At 46.6% G+C, this 14995-nt stretch overlaps 1 protein-coding gene across 3 annotated transcripts in view; it reads left to right on the forward strand.

Moving 5' to 3' along the window:
• The window catches only part of IRAK1 (interleukin 1 receptor associated kinase 1), a 191264-nt gene that overhangs the window by 141842 nt on the left and 34427 nt on the right, over window positions 1-14995 (forward strand). For all 3 annotated transcript variants that reach the window (XM_068248242.1, XM_068248243.1, XM_068248244.1), the window contains one exon: window positions 11776-11844. In XM_068248242.1, the coding sequence (XP_068104343.1) occupies window positions 11776-11844 (69 nt within the window). The remainder of the gene's footprint in view (window positions 1-11775; window positions 11845-14995) is intronic.

Raw genomic sequence — 14995 nt, forward strand, 5'->3', positions numbered from 1 at the left:
CAACTGTCATTTTTCCAACTGTCATTTTTCCAACTGTCATTTTTCCAACTGTCATTTTCCCAACTGTCAAATTTCAACTGTCAAATTTCAACTGTTTAAACCACTACAGTGAAAAAAGAAAGCAGTTAAATAAGTGAGAGGGATATGGAGGATGTCATATTTATTTCCTTTTAAGCAATGATTACCTGACTATCATGCTGATCCTCTGCCTTTAATACTTTTAGCCACAGCCCCTGAACAAGCACATGCAGATCGTGTGTGTGTGTGTGTGTGTGTGTGTGTGTGTCTAGAGCAGGGCTTTTCAACCTTCTCACTAATTCTACCACTTTTATCACCTAAAAAGTACCACCAGTGTGCCTGCGCAGTAGATTGGACGCGATCCGGCTTGGCTATTTCTGCTGGAGCCGCAGTGAAGAGACAGCCAGGCAAACGGTGCACGGTGAAGGCGTGTATACTTCAAATATAGAAATGAGCAGTGATGTCACTTTTTGTATCTGCGCCATCACTGTGCACCAGTTGCCTGGCTGTCTGTTCCCCACTGCTCTGAGGTCTGAAGTATGCCGCAGAGCAGATCTGCAAGGGGAGGGGGAGCCAAACTTTGTGGAGACAGGACCAGGACAAGTGGCAGGCAGGCAATAAAGTGGCAGGCAAACCTGGTGTGTATCACCTGACCAACTGCAAAGTACCACCGGTGGTACACTTACCACAGGTGCAAAGCCCAGGTCTAGACATTATCAATGGTTTTTACAAAAGACACAATAGGAAGGTTCCCCCTGGGCCCCACTTTTTATGTTTGATTTTTAAATCCCATACCGCCCGGCTAGTGTCTCCACCCTCTGATTTCCGCCAACCACTTCAATTTCACAGCAATAGTAACAATAACAATAATATTTTTATAGCGCTTTTCTCCCTGGAGACTCAAAGCGCTGTGACCTGCATTATGCAGTCTCAAAGGCTCGGGAGAAAAGGTGGGTTTTTAGCCTTTTCTTAAAGCTGTCCAGAGAAGGAGCCTCTCACACTGACTGTGGAAGTGAGTTCCATAGAGTAGGGGTTGCATAGGAAAAGGCCCGAGCACCAAATGTTAAGTGTACCCTGGAAATAACCAGATTCATCTTACTGGCAGAGCGGAGAGTGCGTGGGAGGCATAAAATTCCAATAGATCCGCTATGTATTTGGGTCCCATATGGTTTAGATTCTCCATTTTACTGGCAACCAGTGAAGAGTTTGCAGTACTGGGGAGATGTGTGAGCTGCGGGGGGCATTGGTTAGGAGTCTGGCTGCTGCATGATGTACTCGTTGCAAGGGGTGCAGAACCTTATCTAGGGAGCTGACGAACAGGGTATTGCAGTAGTCCAGGCGAGAGGATACAAATGCATAAACTAGGTAGAGATGTCGCGAACGGTTCGCCTGCGAACCGTTCCAGGCGAACTTTGGGGGTTCGCATTCGCCTGCAGCAGGCGAACTTTTGCGGAAGTTTGATGCGCCCCATAATGCACTATGAGGGTCAACTTTGACCCTCTGCATTACAGTCAGCAGGCACATTGTAGCCATTCAGCCTACACTAAGCCCTGGAGCCCCACCCCCCCTTATATAAGGCAGGCTGCGGCGGCCATTAGCCTCACTCGTGTGCCTGCTAGAGACAGACTAGGGACAGCTGCTGCAGACTTGTTCTTATAGGGACAGATTAGTTAGGTTTTTGGCTGCTTAGCTTGCTCCTGGCTGATTATTATTGCTTTTATAGCACCCCTCAACAGCTCTTTTCAGAGCTCATCCTGTACTTTTTTTTTCTCCTGTGTGTCAAACTGACACTTTTGTTGCATGCACAGCCTTGCTAATTGATAGTGTGTGTGCCACTGCCAGCAGCCCAGCACATTCAGTGACTACCGGTGTGTGTGAAAGGGAGCTGCACATTGTACTACCCAGTACTGCATATACCCAGTACCTGTTGTGTTTACTTAACCCACCTCATCACTGCATATACCTAGCTTTGTGTTGAGTGAACCCAGCTCACTGCATCTAACTACCTGTTGTGTTGAGTGAACCCACCTCACTGCATCTAAGTACCTTTACTGTTCAGTGAACCCACCTCACTGCATCTAACTACCTGTTGTGTTGAGTGAACCCACCTCACTGCATCTTACTACCTGTTGTGTTCAGTGAACCCAGCTCACTGCATCTAAGTATCTTTACTGTTCAGTGAACCCAGCTCACTGCATCTAACTACCTGTTGTGTTGAGTGAACCCACCTCACTGCATCTAAGTACCTTTACTGTTCAGTGAACCCACCTCACTGCATCTAAGTACCTTTACTGTTCAGTGAACCCAGCTCACTGCATCTTACTACCTGTTGTGTTCAGTGAACCCAGCTCACTGCATCTAACTACCTGTTGTGTTGAGTAAACCCACCTCACTGCATCTAAGTACCTTTACTGTTCAGTGAACCCAGCTCACTGCATCTTACTACCTGTTGTGTTCAGTGAACCCAGCTCACTGCATCTAACTACTTGTTGTGTTGAGTGAACCCAGCTCACTGCATATACCTAGCATCCCCCTGAGATGGACAAAATGGACAAACCAGGTAGAGGAAGAGGTAGAGGCAGACCCAGAGGTAGGCCACCAGGCACCGGCAGGTCTGTGCGAGGTGGTGTTGCTGTGATTTCGTGCGGACCTTGCCCAAAATACAGTGCTCAGAAGAAGGCACGTGCCATCACTTCCCAAGATCAGGACGTGCTTGACTATTTAACACAGAACACCTCATCTCCCGCAGCCACCAGCGCTACAACAAGCACCACATCCACTGCATTTGACACTTCGCAGGAGTTATTTGGTGGTGGTGGTGAAATCACTGATTCCCAGCCACTACTGCAACAACAAGAAGGCGCAGGTACACCACCTCATACGTCTGATTTTAGGTGGCGATAGTATGGACGTAACGTGTGAGGAGGGGGATGATGAACCACCTGAAGTTGGTGCAGTTGACGAGGTGTTTGAGGAAAGCGAAGCTGGGCAGGAGGATTATGATGATGATTATACGGATGCCACGTATGTTCCCGGTAGAGGAGATGACCAGGGGGACAGTTCAGAGGGGGAGTCAGAGAGGAGTAGGAGGAGACGACTCCATGATAGAAGCAGAGGGAGCTCGTCCTCAGAAACAGCTGGGGGCAGTGTCCGGCGCCATGTATCGCCAGCTATGGACAGCCAGCCAACATGCCCTTCAACGTCAGCTGCTGATGCCACCGTAGCGCCATCAGCCCAGGGGGGCTCAGCGGTTTGGAAATTTTTTAACGTGTGTCTCAGATCCGAGCAAAGCCATCTGTTGTCTCTGCCAGCAAAAATTGAGCTGTGGAAAGGCCAACTCTCACGTAGGGACAAGTGCCTTAAGAAGGCACCTGGAGAGAAGGCACAAACAGCTATGGCAAGAACACCTGAGGAAAAGCAGCACACAAGACAAGCCACCCTCCTTCTCCTCTTCCTACTTCAGGTGCATCGTCTTCATCCGCTTTCTCCCTTGCACAGCCTTCACAGCCACCCTCCTCCACACCGCCTCTTCCCTTCAGCGGTTCCTTCTCCTCTGCCCATAGCAGTACCCAGCTGTCTGTGAAGGAAGTATTTGAACGTAAGAAGCAAATGTCTGCCAGTCACCCTCTTGCCCGGCGTCTGACAGCTGGCGTGGCGGAACTATTAGCTCGCCAGCTGTTACCATACAAGCTGGTGGAGTCGGAGGCTTTCCATAAGTTTGTGGCCATTGGTACACCGCAGTGGAAGATACCAGGCCGCAATTATTTTTCACAAAAGGCCATACCCAAACTGTACCGTGCAGTTGAGAGGCAAGTGGTGTCATCTATTGCGAAGAGCGTTGGGTCAAGTGTCCACCTGACCACGGATGCCTGGTCTGCCAAGCACGGGCAGGGCCACTACATTACATACACAGCCCATTGGGTCAACCTGGTGACCGATGGCAGCAAGCAGGGAGTACGTGGCTGCGCAGCGGACCGACTTGTCACACCTCCACGGCTTGCAGGCAGGCCTCCAGCCACCTCCTCTTCACCTGCTACCACCTCTTTGCTGTCGTCATCCTCCTCCTTGGCTGGTGCCGCGATCTCCTCTCCAGCTACACAGCCCCAGCACCCCGGGGCCTATGCTGCATGCCAGGTACGACGGTGTCACGCAGTGTTAGACATGTCTTGCCTGAAAGTGGAGAGTCACACTGGAGCAGCTCTTCTGGCTGCTCTTAATAAACAGGTGGAGCAATGGCTGACCCCGCACAAGCTTGAGATCGGCAACGTGGTGTGTGACAACGGCAGCAATCTAATTTCTTCGTTGAATTTGGGAAAGCTGACACACATACCCTGCATGGCACATGTGCTGAATCTGGTCGTGCAAAGATTTGTGTCCAAGTACCAAGGCTTAGAGGACGTCCTGAAGCAGGCCAGGAAGTTGTGTGGGCATTTCAGGCGCTCTTACAAGGCCATGGCACGCTTTGCGGACATTCAACTTAGAAACAACTTGCCGGTGAGACGCCTGATTTGCGATAGCCCGACTCGCTGGAATTCCACCCTGCTGATGTTCTCTCGCCTGCTAGACCAGGAGAAAGCTGTCACCCAGTACCTGTATCATTACAGTACAAGGACACGATCTGGGAGGATGGGGATGTTGTGGCCCAACAACTGGACACTGATGCGAAATGCATGCTGGGTCATGAAGCCCTTTGAGGAGGTGACCAAACTGGTGAGTAGCGCTGAGGGCACCATCAGCGACTTGATCCCCTACGCCTACTTCCTGGAGCGTACCGTGCGTAGAGTGGTGGATACAGCTGTGGAGGAGCGTAAACGAGAACAGTTACAGCAGCAGGAGTCGTGGGAGCGATTAACATCCGAACCCGATGTTTCCACAACATCTGCGGTAGCACAGAGGGGGAGGAGGAGGAGGAGGAAGAAGAGGAGTCGTGTGGGGAAGGAGAGGAGTCAGACTGTGATGATGGTGATGAGGAAGGTGTTTCTGTGGAGGAGGAAGAGGCAGCGGAAGAACAACCGCGGCAGCCGTCACAGGGGGCTTCTGCTGCTCCACGTTCCCGTGGTATTGTTCGTGGCTGGGGGGAGGAAGAGGAGTTGCGTCCCGTCACTGAGGAAGAGCAAGAGGAGATGGAGAGTACGTCTGCATCCAGCTTTGTGCAGATGTCCCCTTTCATGTTGTCCAGCCTGTTGAGGGACCCCCGTATCAAAAAACTCAAGGCGAATGACCTGTACTGGGTGGCCACGCTACTAGATCCTCGGTACAGGCACAAAGTGGCGGACCTGTTACCAACTCAACAGAAGGCGGAAAGGATGCAGCACTTGCAGAACAAGCTGTCGATGATGCTTTAAAATGCGTTTAAGGGTGATGTGGCTGCACAACGCAATCAAGGTACCACTGGCAGTAACTCTCCTCCTCCCAAGTCCACGCAGGCAAGGACATGACGCTCCAGCAATCTCAGGGTGATGTCGGACATGCGGACATTCTTTAGTCCAACTCCTCGCCATAGTCCTTCCGGATCCACCCACCACCAACGCCTGGACCGGCAGGTAGCCGACTACCTGGCCTTAAGTGTGGATGTACACACTGCGAAAAGCGACGATGAACCCTTGGACTACTGGTTGCGCAGGCTTGACCAGTGGCCAGAGCTGTCCCAATTTGCCATACAACTTCTCTCTTGCCCTGCCGCAAGCGTCGTGTCAGAAAGGACCTTCAGTGCAGCTGGAGGCATAGTTACTGAAAAGAGAAGTCGTCTAAGTCACGACAGTGTACAGTACCTCACCTTTATCAAAATGAATGAGGAATGGATCCCGGAGGGCTACTGCACGACCGAAGACTAAGTCAGTCCCCACACACAGCATCTCTGCCTGCAGGCCATTTGCCTTCTCCGCCACCACCAACAGGGTCCAGGACTCTAGGCGGATTCCTGAATTTTTAAGGCCGCTGCTAGCAGCGGCCGCTACACTAATTTTTCTGGTGCGTGTACATGCCTGCCTAATTTTTCTGGCTGCACTGCGGGCGGCTGCAACAAATAAACAAAAGGCATGTACATGTGCCCATCCCCCTTCGTGATCGTTACCTTGCCACAGTGAAGGGGCTTGCGTATCACAATGAAGCAATGACCGCCGGCTATTTGAGTGTCTCGGGTGGGGGTGGCACACAAAAGATAATAAGGTTGTTGCTTCATTGTGGTCAGACCAAATTTGATCAGCTGAACAGTCACTGTTGTTCTATCATTGAGCTACCACAGCCCGGTGACCATGTGGGCTTGAAAAACGCCACGGCCTACACTCTGGCCACTGTGCGCACCAGTCCAGCACGGCCGTCACTACGCAAACAGCTGTTTGCGGTGCGTTACACAGTGAGTTTGGTGTGTCAGTGTGAAGCAGAACTCTAATTACACTCCCTGATTGATGTATACACATGCAAGATGTTTGAAAGCACTTTAGGCCTGCAATTTAGCATTCAATGTGACTGCCCTTAAAACACTGCTTTGCGTCAAATCCAGATTTTTCCCCGGGACTTTGGGCATGTATCCCACTCCGCCATGCCCCCCTCCAGGTGTTAGACCCCTTAAAACCTCTTTTCCATCACTTTTGTGGCCAGCATAATTTTTTCTATTTTTCAAAGTTCGCATCCCCATTGAAGTCGCGAAAACTTTTCCCGCGAACCGAACCTTCCGCAAAGGTTTGTGAATGGGGGTTCGCGAACCGAAAATCGGAGGTTCGCGACATCTCTAAAACTAGGGCAGGTAGGTCTTCAGCTGGGATAAGGTGCTTGATTCCTGCTAAATATCTCAGATGGAAGAAGGAAGACTTGACAACAGCGGATATGTGCTGTCCGAGTGTTAGCTTTCCATCCAGGATCACCCCAAGGTTTCACACAGAGTCTTTATACCGTAGGGCATCTCCTCCAATTACTAGTTTGAAGTGGGGGGAGTTTTAGACTTTATCCATCATGTGTGGCCCACCTACCACCAACGCCTCTGTTTTGTCAGAATTTAGCCTCAACCAGCTGGTGTTCATCCAATTTTGTAATTCCACTAGATAGTAAGTGGTTAGGGGCTCTGTCATTCAAAACCTTTTTCCTTACCTTACCATGGATCTGTGTACCCAAAGGTGAAGGATGTGGTCGATCAGCATTTTGGGCACTGTGTCTTCTGTATGCTTCCCTGGTCATAGCAGATCTGAGGTAGATGGCACCTGCTAAAACAAGACTACTGGAGACCAGAGGGAACTGTTTTTTGCGTGTGATAATCGGCTTGTTCTTCCAATTTGTGCCTGTAAAAGTAATGGCAGAATGAATTAAAATTCCCCCTCCAGGCCGCCATTGACTCGGGGTAAGATGTAACTTTTTTACACGGTTTTTAGTGTAATTTGGGCTCCGTCTTTTGATGGCGCTCAAATTTACTGACTGCCACTACAGCCGTACGGCCTATAGTGGTGCCTGATGCGCCCAAATTTCCAGCACCATTTATGCCTGACTCGATTTTCTCTGCCTGTGATGTTTATTCATGATCATCTTGGGAACATTTTTTTTTAACCAATAAGGCCGTTTCCACTGGAGTGCAGCTGTGCAGCTGCAAATCAGCATCTGAATCCCTCTGCTTCACTAATGCGCAACACTGAGGATTCAGACGCAATGTGCAAAAAAAAAAATTGGAGACCCATTTTGTTTTCCCCTGCATGCAAATCAGAAGCAGCCTATTGATTTCAGTAGACTATAATTTCGACCCAAGACAAAAGAAAGGGCCTAGAACTTATTACATGACCATAGAAAGCATTACTTGACAAGACTACAACACCAGATAGTACACTGCTAGTCAGTGTGGGAATGTCCCATAATGGGGTATATGGGGAAAATTTACCAGGGGTGATGATATGTTTAGTGGCCAATGGACAAGCTTTAATGGTTGTTTTCATAGGAATGGTGCGAGTCTGCAGAAGAGCCTCTGTAGGTAATAAACCCCCTTTCATAGGAGATCAGCTTGGCAGCCACAGCAATTATCACAGGATTGTAACCTTCTTGGGAGAACCACCAGCAAACAGTCAAAAGCACTAATGCCCAAAAGTACCAATAAGGGCCCATTCACCCTGGGGTTCGCAAAACAGTTTGTTGACAAGACAAATAACATTTATATAGCGCTTTTCTCCTGGCGGACTCAAAGCGCCAGAGCAGCAGCCACTAGGGCGCGCTCTATAGGCAGTAGCAGTGTTAGGGAGACTTGCCAATTATACAGCTCTGGTTCAGTACTGAACAGGCAGAGCTGAGATTCGAACCCAGGTCGCCTGTATCAGAGGCAGAGCCCTTAACCATTACACCACCCAGTGTTTATTCTTAAATAGAGCTGCTGCGCTTCCTTCCGTTGCTGCTTTCTGCCACCGACAGTTAGATTTATGAATGGGAACAAGTTCCCATTCATTAATCTCTCGCACGCCACCGTGATCACTGCCTGCGTCACTTCCCTAGTTACAATGTAGCAACACATTGTTTCTTATATAGTGGACTTATTGTACGCTAATAGGATTTGCCCAGCAGGGACAGCTTGTGGCCAAATAGTCAAACTACACCTACTGACTTTAGGGAATAAAAAGAAAATTAATATGTATGTCAAGAGAGCATATTGTTATAAATTTATGGGCTAAAAATTAGCGATGGATGTAAAACTGAAAAAATTTACCTTTATTTCCAATTAAAATATTGTCACCATACATTATACTAGGGATATAATTTTAACTTTGCAATAACTGGGACAAATGGGCAAATGTGGGGAATAAAAGGGAGGAGCGCTGAAATGTGAACATTTCTCTCATCCATAAGGGGAAAAATACCCCACGGGCAGAATCTATACTGAGTTAGGCCTGGTGCACACCAAAAACCGCTAGCAGATCCGCAAAACGCTATTAGATTTTGAAACTATTTTTCTTCTTTTTCTGTAGCGTTTCAGCTAGCATTTTGTGGTTTTGTGAAAGGTTTTTGGTGTAGTAGATTTCATGTATTGTTACAGTGAAGCTGTTGCTGAACAGCTACTGTAACAGAAAAAACGCCTGGCAAACCGCTCTGAAGTGCCGTTTTTCAGAGCGGTTTGCGTTTTTCCTATACTTAACATTGAGGCAGAAACGCATCCGCAATCCAAAATCTGCAGCAGCCCGGGACTATGCGTTTCTGCAAAACGCCTCCCGCTCTGGTGTGCACCAGCCCATTGAAATACATTACCCTAGCGGATCGCAAACCGTAGCCGAACCGCTCTGGTGTGCACTAGGCCTTAGTGAGTTGCTTTCTGGTGACATCATTATTCATGTGGGGGTGACTATAATTTCAGCCTCTTATTGATGACATAGTTGTGCAGAGTGTCGCATCTTCTCTATCATTGCTGCAGAACTGATGACTTGTTTAAAGCTTGTGCAAAGTAAGAAAAGAATGTGTTCCTGCTCCCCCTAGTGTTTAAAATAAAATCTGCTTGGTGCTCTATTCCAGCTGTAGTACAAGCTAATTGAGTAATAAACAAGATGGATGAATAGCTATCTCCTGGCTTCTGCTTTGCATACAGAGCACACTCTCCATGTATGAGATAGCGGCGAATGCCGAGGACAGCCAGAAAAGAGACACAGCTAGTTATAGACCTCCGCCTTTCCTTTGTTAAAGTGGACCCTGTATGTATTGAGTGTTTAGCCTCTCTAATTACCCCTCATATGTGACTAATCACAAGTTGTAATTTGATCCCTCAGCTGTGTCAGCTGACTGCCACGGCAGAGAGGCTAATTTGAAAGCACAGGATGTTAACATGTCTGCTTTCATGAAAGCAGGAAGTAGATATACTGTAGATTTATTGTAGGATTTGTATTAGCTGTAACAAAGAAATGTTAATCTTTAAAGGTTATTATGCTGCTTATCTTTTAGAGCAGAGTTGAAGTTCTGAGTTCAGGTCTGCTTTAACTACTAGCCGACTGCTCCACACCAAGCAGCTTAAACGCGGCGGCAGCCCCAGGACCGCTCCACACCAATTGGCATGAACGGCTCTCTATGGGGCTATCAGGAGATCGCGTGCGCTGCTGTGCGATCGCCCCTGGTAGACTGTTGGACGGCGAAACCACCGTCTAATTAGGCTGTACAGCGATGCGATCTACGGCAGCGCTGTACTGGGGACAGCCATGTGACACAACTGTCCCCTCTGTTGATACGGAAGTGATCCGCTGTTGTAGGCTGAAGCCTATGACAGCCGATCACGCTGATTGACTGGTGGGGGGAGGGAGAGGGGTAAAAATAAAACAAAATAGTAAATTTTATTAAAAATAATAAAGTAAATATTTATTTAAAAAAAAATAAACACTGGGGGAGCGATCAGACCACACCAACAGAGAGCTCTGTTGGTGGGGAGAAGAAAAAGGGGGGAATCACTTGTGTGCTGAGATGTGCGGCCCTGCAGCTTGGCCTTTAACCACTTAACGACCGCCTAACACCGATAGGCGTCGGCGGGTCATTAGTGGTATGGCATGGAAAGGCCGCTCGTACGAGGGTGTCTCCGTGAACAGTGTGCGAGCCGCCGCTCGCACGCGTAATGTAAACACGTGGGGAAGAAATCCCTGCTGTTTACATCATACGGCGCTGCTGCGCAGCAGCGCCGTAAGGCAGATCGGCGATCCCCGGCCTCTGATTGGCCGGGGATCACTGGCATAGGATGGGCTGAAGCCTATCCTACAATGCGCAGGACGGATATCCGTCCTGCGCAGCCCATGGAGGGAGAGGTAGGGAGGGAGAGGGAGGGAGCGCAGAAAACGCAGCGGAGGGGGGCTTTGAAGAGCCCCCCCCCCCACAAAGTGCAGCAAGCCGGCGGCGATCAGACCCCCCCCCCCCAGCAGGACATCCCCCTAGTGGGGGAAAAAGGGGGGGGGGAAGTCTGATCGCCCTGGCTAAATCCTGATCGGTGCTGCGGGCTGGAGAACCCACGCAGCACCGATATCAGGAAAATCCCCTGGTCCTTAAGTGGTTAAGCTGCAGTAGCCAATTTAACAAGACATGGCCTGGTCTTTAGGGGGGTTTAACACTGCAGTCCTTTAAAATTTAAAACCCATACAAATAAGAAGCACGTTTCTTCCTGAGTAAAATGAGCTATAAATTACTTCTCTCCTATGTTGCTGTCACTTACAGGACGTAGTAGAAATCAGACATTACCAACAGGTTTTGGGCTAGTCCATCTCTCCATAGGGGATTCTAAGCATGGCCTTTATTCTTTATAACGACACTCCCTGATAAAAATGTATACAAAGATGTTGACCAGCCTCCCTGCTCACCATACACTTTTTTTGTCAGTTGGATGGAGCAACTGCCATTCACTCAGTGTATTTTGAAAATCAAGAAATCCCTGTGAACCCCCCATGAGGAGATGGGCTAGTCCAAAACCTTTCGGTTCTGTCAGATTTCTACTACCTACTGTAAGTGACCGCAACATAGGAGAAAAGTAATTTATGGCTCATATTACTCTGGAAGAAACGTACTACTTAATTGTATAAGTTTTACATATATTTTAAATTTTAACATTTTCGTGACAGAGATCCTTTAACTAGACTATCTCTCACTCCAGAGCTATAATAACATTCTAGTAATGGGTTTAATGTAATGTTTTCCCCTCTTCCTGCATTGTTTTATTTCTACACAAAGCAGTTAATGCTCCATGCTTGTTTTTGACCTCTCACCATTATTTTACATAGTGCATTTTAATGGTGTTCTGTGCACTCTATCAAGGTTTTTGGTTATTTCTTTTAGGTCTTATTGGAAATACTGACAGGACAAATGGCTGTTGAAAATTCTACCAGTTCTAAGACTACGTACCTGGTAAGATTTTTTTTTTCTACTTTCTCTAGTTTTGGAGAGAAGCTATAGGGTTGAATTCTTGTGCAATTGCCGCTAGCATAATGTCTTAAAGAGACTCTGTAACAAATTTTTCAGCCTTAGTTCTTCTATCCTATAAGTTCCTATGCCTGTTCTAATGTGCTCTGGCTTACTGCAGCCTTTCCTAATTGCACTGTCTCTGTAATAAATCTTATCTCCTTTCCTCTGTCGTGTCTGTCGGGCTAAAGGTGCCCATACACTCGTCAGATTGGCAGCAGATAGATAAGAAATGCATCTGATGATCTATCTGATGCGTTTTTAGAACATTTTTTACCAGGATAGAATTCCAATAGATTTCAGTTTGAAATCTATTGAAATTCGATCTGATGGCATTTTTTTGCCATCAGATTTCCATTAAGGCCAATGCAAACTGATAAGCAATCTCATCAGATCGACCTAAATTTTCCACCCTGCCAGTTCGATGGAAATCCATCGAAATCGATCGAAATCGGCCATCGATCGGTCGAGTGGCCAACCGATTTGCAATCGATCGATCGATCGGCCAGAAAATCGGCTGAGTGTATGGGCCCCTTAAGGCTTGAATGTGTGGAATGTGCAGGGCTGCTTGTGATTGGTAGAAGCGATACACACCCTCTGCAGGCCCCCTGCACACTCTGACTCACACACTCTGTTTATGTGAGCCTATTACAAGCTGGTTAGTTTGTTTGTAAACACTGCCTAAAACTGTTAATTACAAGCCAGGATTGCAGCAGAGAGTGGCAGAAACAGCACAGAGGGGCACAGGAGAAAATAAGGAATAGAATGGTATGCTTTTTAGTGTAAGAATATTAGAGTACTGGCAGATTGGCCAGAAAATTTGATCATCAGGTATTGATTGTACATGATCACAGAAGATCTATTGCTGCCACATATCTGCAAACAGATTTCCAGCATGTAATCTGTGGAGCTGCCTCCACAGGTCTCCCAGGTCTCCTCCCATGTAAAGTGTGCCTGTTCTGTTTCGAATTCCCGCTTTATGTGTGAGGCATACTCCAGAAGACCCAGTCTGTATAGCAGTATAACTCCACACTGATTTAGAAACCTCCACAGGCAGTTTACTCGATGAAATAATGACTCCAAGTATAATCTGTAGTATCTTTACTTGCGTTGAAAGCATACAAAGATGTTTTTTAGAGCATATTCATAGGTAAAAATATGATGCGACTACAAGCACAGCAGGATCTCCTCACTAACTGAACTCAACTGTTGCAGAAACATCTAGACAAGGCTGTTGAGCAGGGAGTTACAGTTGGGAAATGCTAAATAACTAAATCTTGCAGGGGGACTGGAATATACTAATACAAAGAATATAAATAATGTTAAATAACATTAAAGGAGGCTGTTGTGACAGCACACTCCCCGCTTGGTATCGGTAGATACCACTATATATAATACAATTTAACATTGAAAACTATAAGTATAATTAAGACTTGTAGAGAAGAGAGAAAACATAAAACATAAACATTAATTCTTGAATGCAGATCTTTGAAGAATCTTCCATCACTGGAGAAAGGATGTAACTCAGTAGACTCGAAGGCATATCAGGCTGTTCCCTTGGATCGAGTAGATAAGACATCTTCATTTGAAGGCAGGAGTAAGACTGTCTCCGTGATGGGTCTAAACAAAGTCTTAACACTACCATTTCTTGCTGTCTTCACTTTCACCTTGCGAACCTTTCCATCATCGCTAGTGATTGCCTTTATAAAGTGATCATTCATATCGGGTTTGTTCTTCAGAATTTTTTTAAGTGAAGTTAGCCTAGAAATAACTTGTTTCTTGTTATTTGGAAGCCTAATTCTTGGTGAACGAAACGGTAAAGGAGCTACCCAACTGTTAGTTTCATCCTTGAAGAATTCATTATTCAAGATGTTTATGAACTCTTTATCCTTAATGGAAGGAACTGTCTTATTGTCATCACGAGTTATTTGGAATATAGTGTCACCAAAGTCTTGATGAGAACTGTTCTTACAACTGATTTGCTTTTGTAGATCGCATGAAGTCTTTAAACTGAAACTCTCCTGAACTTGAAAGTTAAAAGGATGTTTAAGTGAATGAAAGGTGCATTCAGATTCTCTGATGTTGGTCTTGCATAAGAACACATCATAAGACTCTTGAAATGTATTTAAGCAAACATCTCCTATAATGACCCATCCAAAATCTAATTTCTGTGCATAAGGGGCATCATTTGGTCCATTGCATTGTTGTCGCACCTTATGGACTCTTGGGATATCTCTGCCTAAAAGAAGGAGAATCTTTGCATCATCATCAAGCGGTGGAATGTAACTGGCTATGTGTTTCATATGAGGATGATAAAGAGCCGCTTCTGGTGTAGGGATCTCTTCTCGATTGTTTGGCAACTGATCACATTCGATAAGTGTTGGAAGTGAAAATTCTGTGTTTCCATACTCAGATGCTACCACAAAACCATGTGCTCTTCTTCCAGATATCTTAACCAGGCCTGAGCAAGTTCGTAAAGTATAGGGCCAGGTTTCTCCTTGAATATTGAACACGTTGAAGAATTCTGGACTTGCTAATGAACGATTGCTCTGGTCGTCAAGGATAGCATACATCTTCACTGCGCTCTGTGGTCGTCCTTCTGGATATACCTTGACCAGACATATTTTACTGCATGACTTTCTGTGGAATCCTTCTTCACATACCTCAGTACATTTTGTGGATACAGATGCTGTCATTTCCTCAGTACTCTCCCCGCCATAACTTGGTGTGGTCTTTGAGGCTTGAGCAGTTTGAAGCACTTCTTTGGGAGAACTAGGATGATAAGCCGTTATGTGTTTATCACTGTTGCAGTCAAAACATTTGACAGGAACTTTACAGTCTTTAGCAAAGTGGTCTGTAGATGCACAACATCTATAACAAATATCGTGTTCTCTGAGGAAAGACTTGCGCTCTTCAAAGGGCATTTGTTTAAACACACGACAATTTCTAAGAGGGTGTGGCTTGTTATGAATAGAACATTGATACCTAGGATCATTTTCCTTGACTTGCTGTGGTTTAAAATCAGAGTCTTGAGAACTTGAGAAGATTCCAGTATTCTTGACATAGATAGAGTTCCGTGAGTCCTTAAACTTGCCTT

This window comes from Hyperolius riggenbachi, chromosome 8, assembly GCF_040937935.1.
Source record: "Hyperolius riggenbachi isolate aHypRig1 chromosome 8, aHypRig1.pri, whole genome shotgun sequence".
Classification (NCBI taxonomy): Eukaryota; Metazoa; Chordata; class Amphibia; order Anura; family Hyperoliidae; genus Hyperolius; species Hyperolius riggenbachi.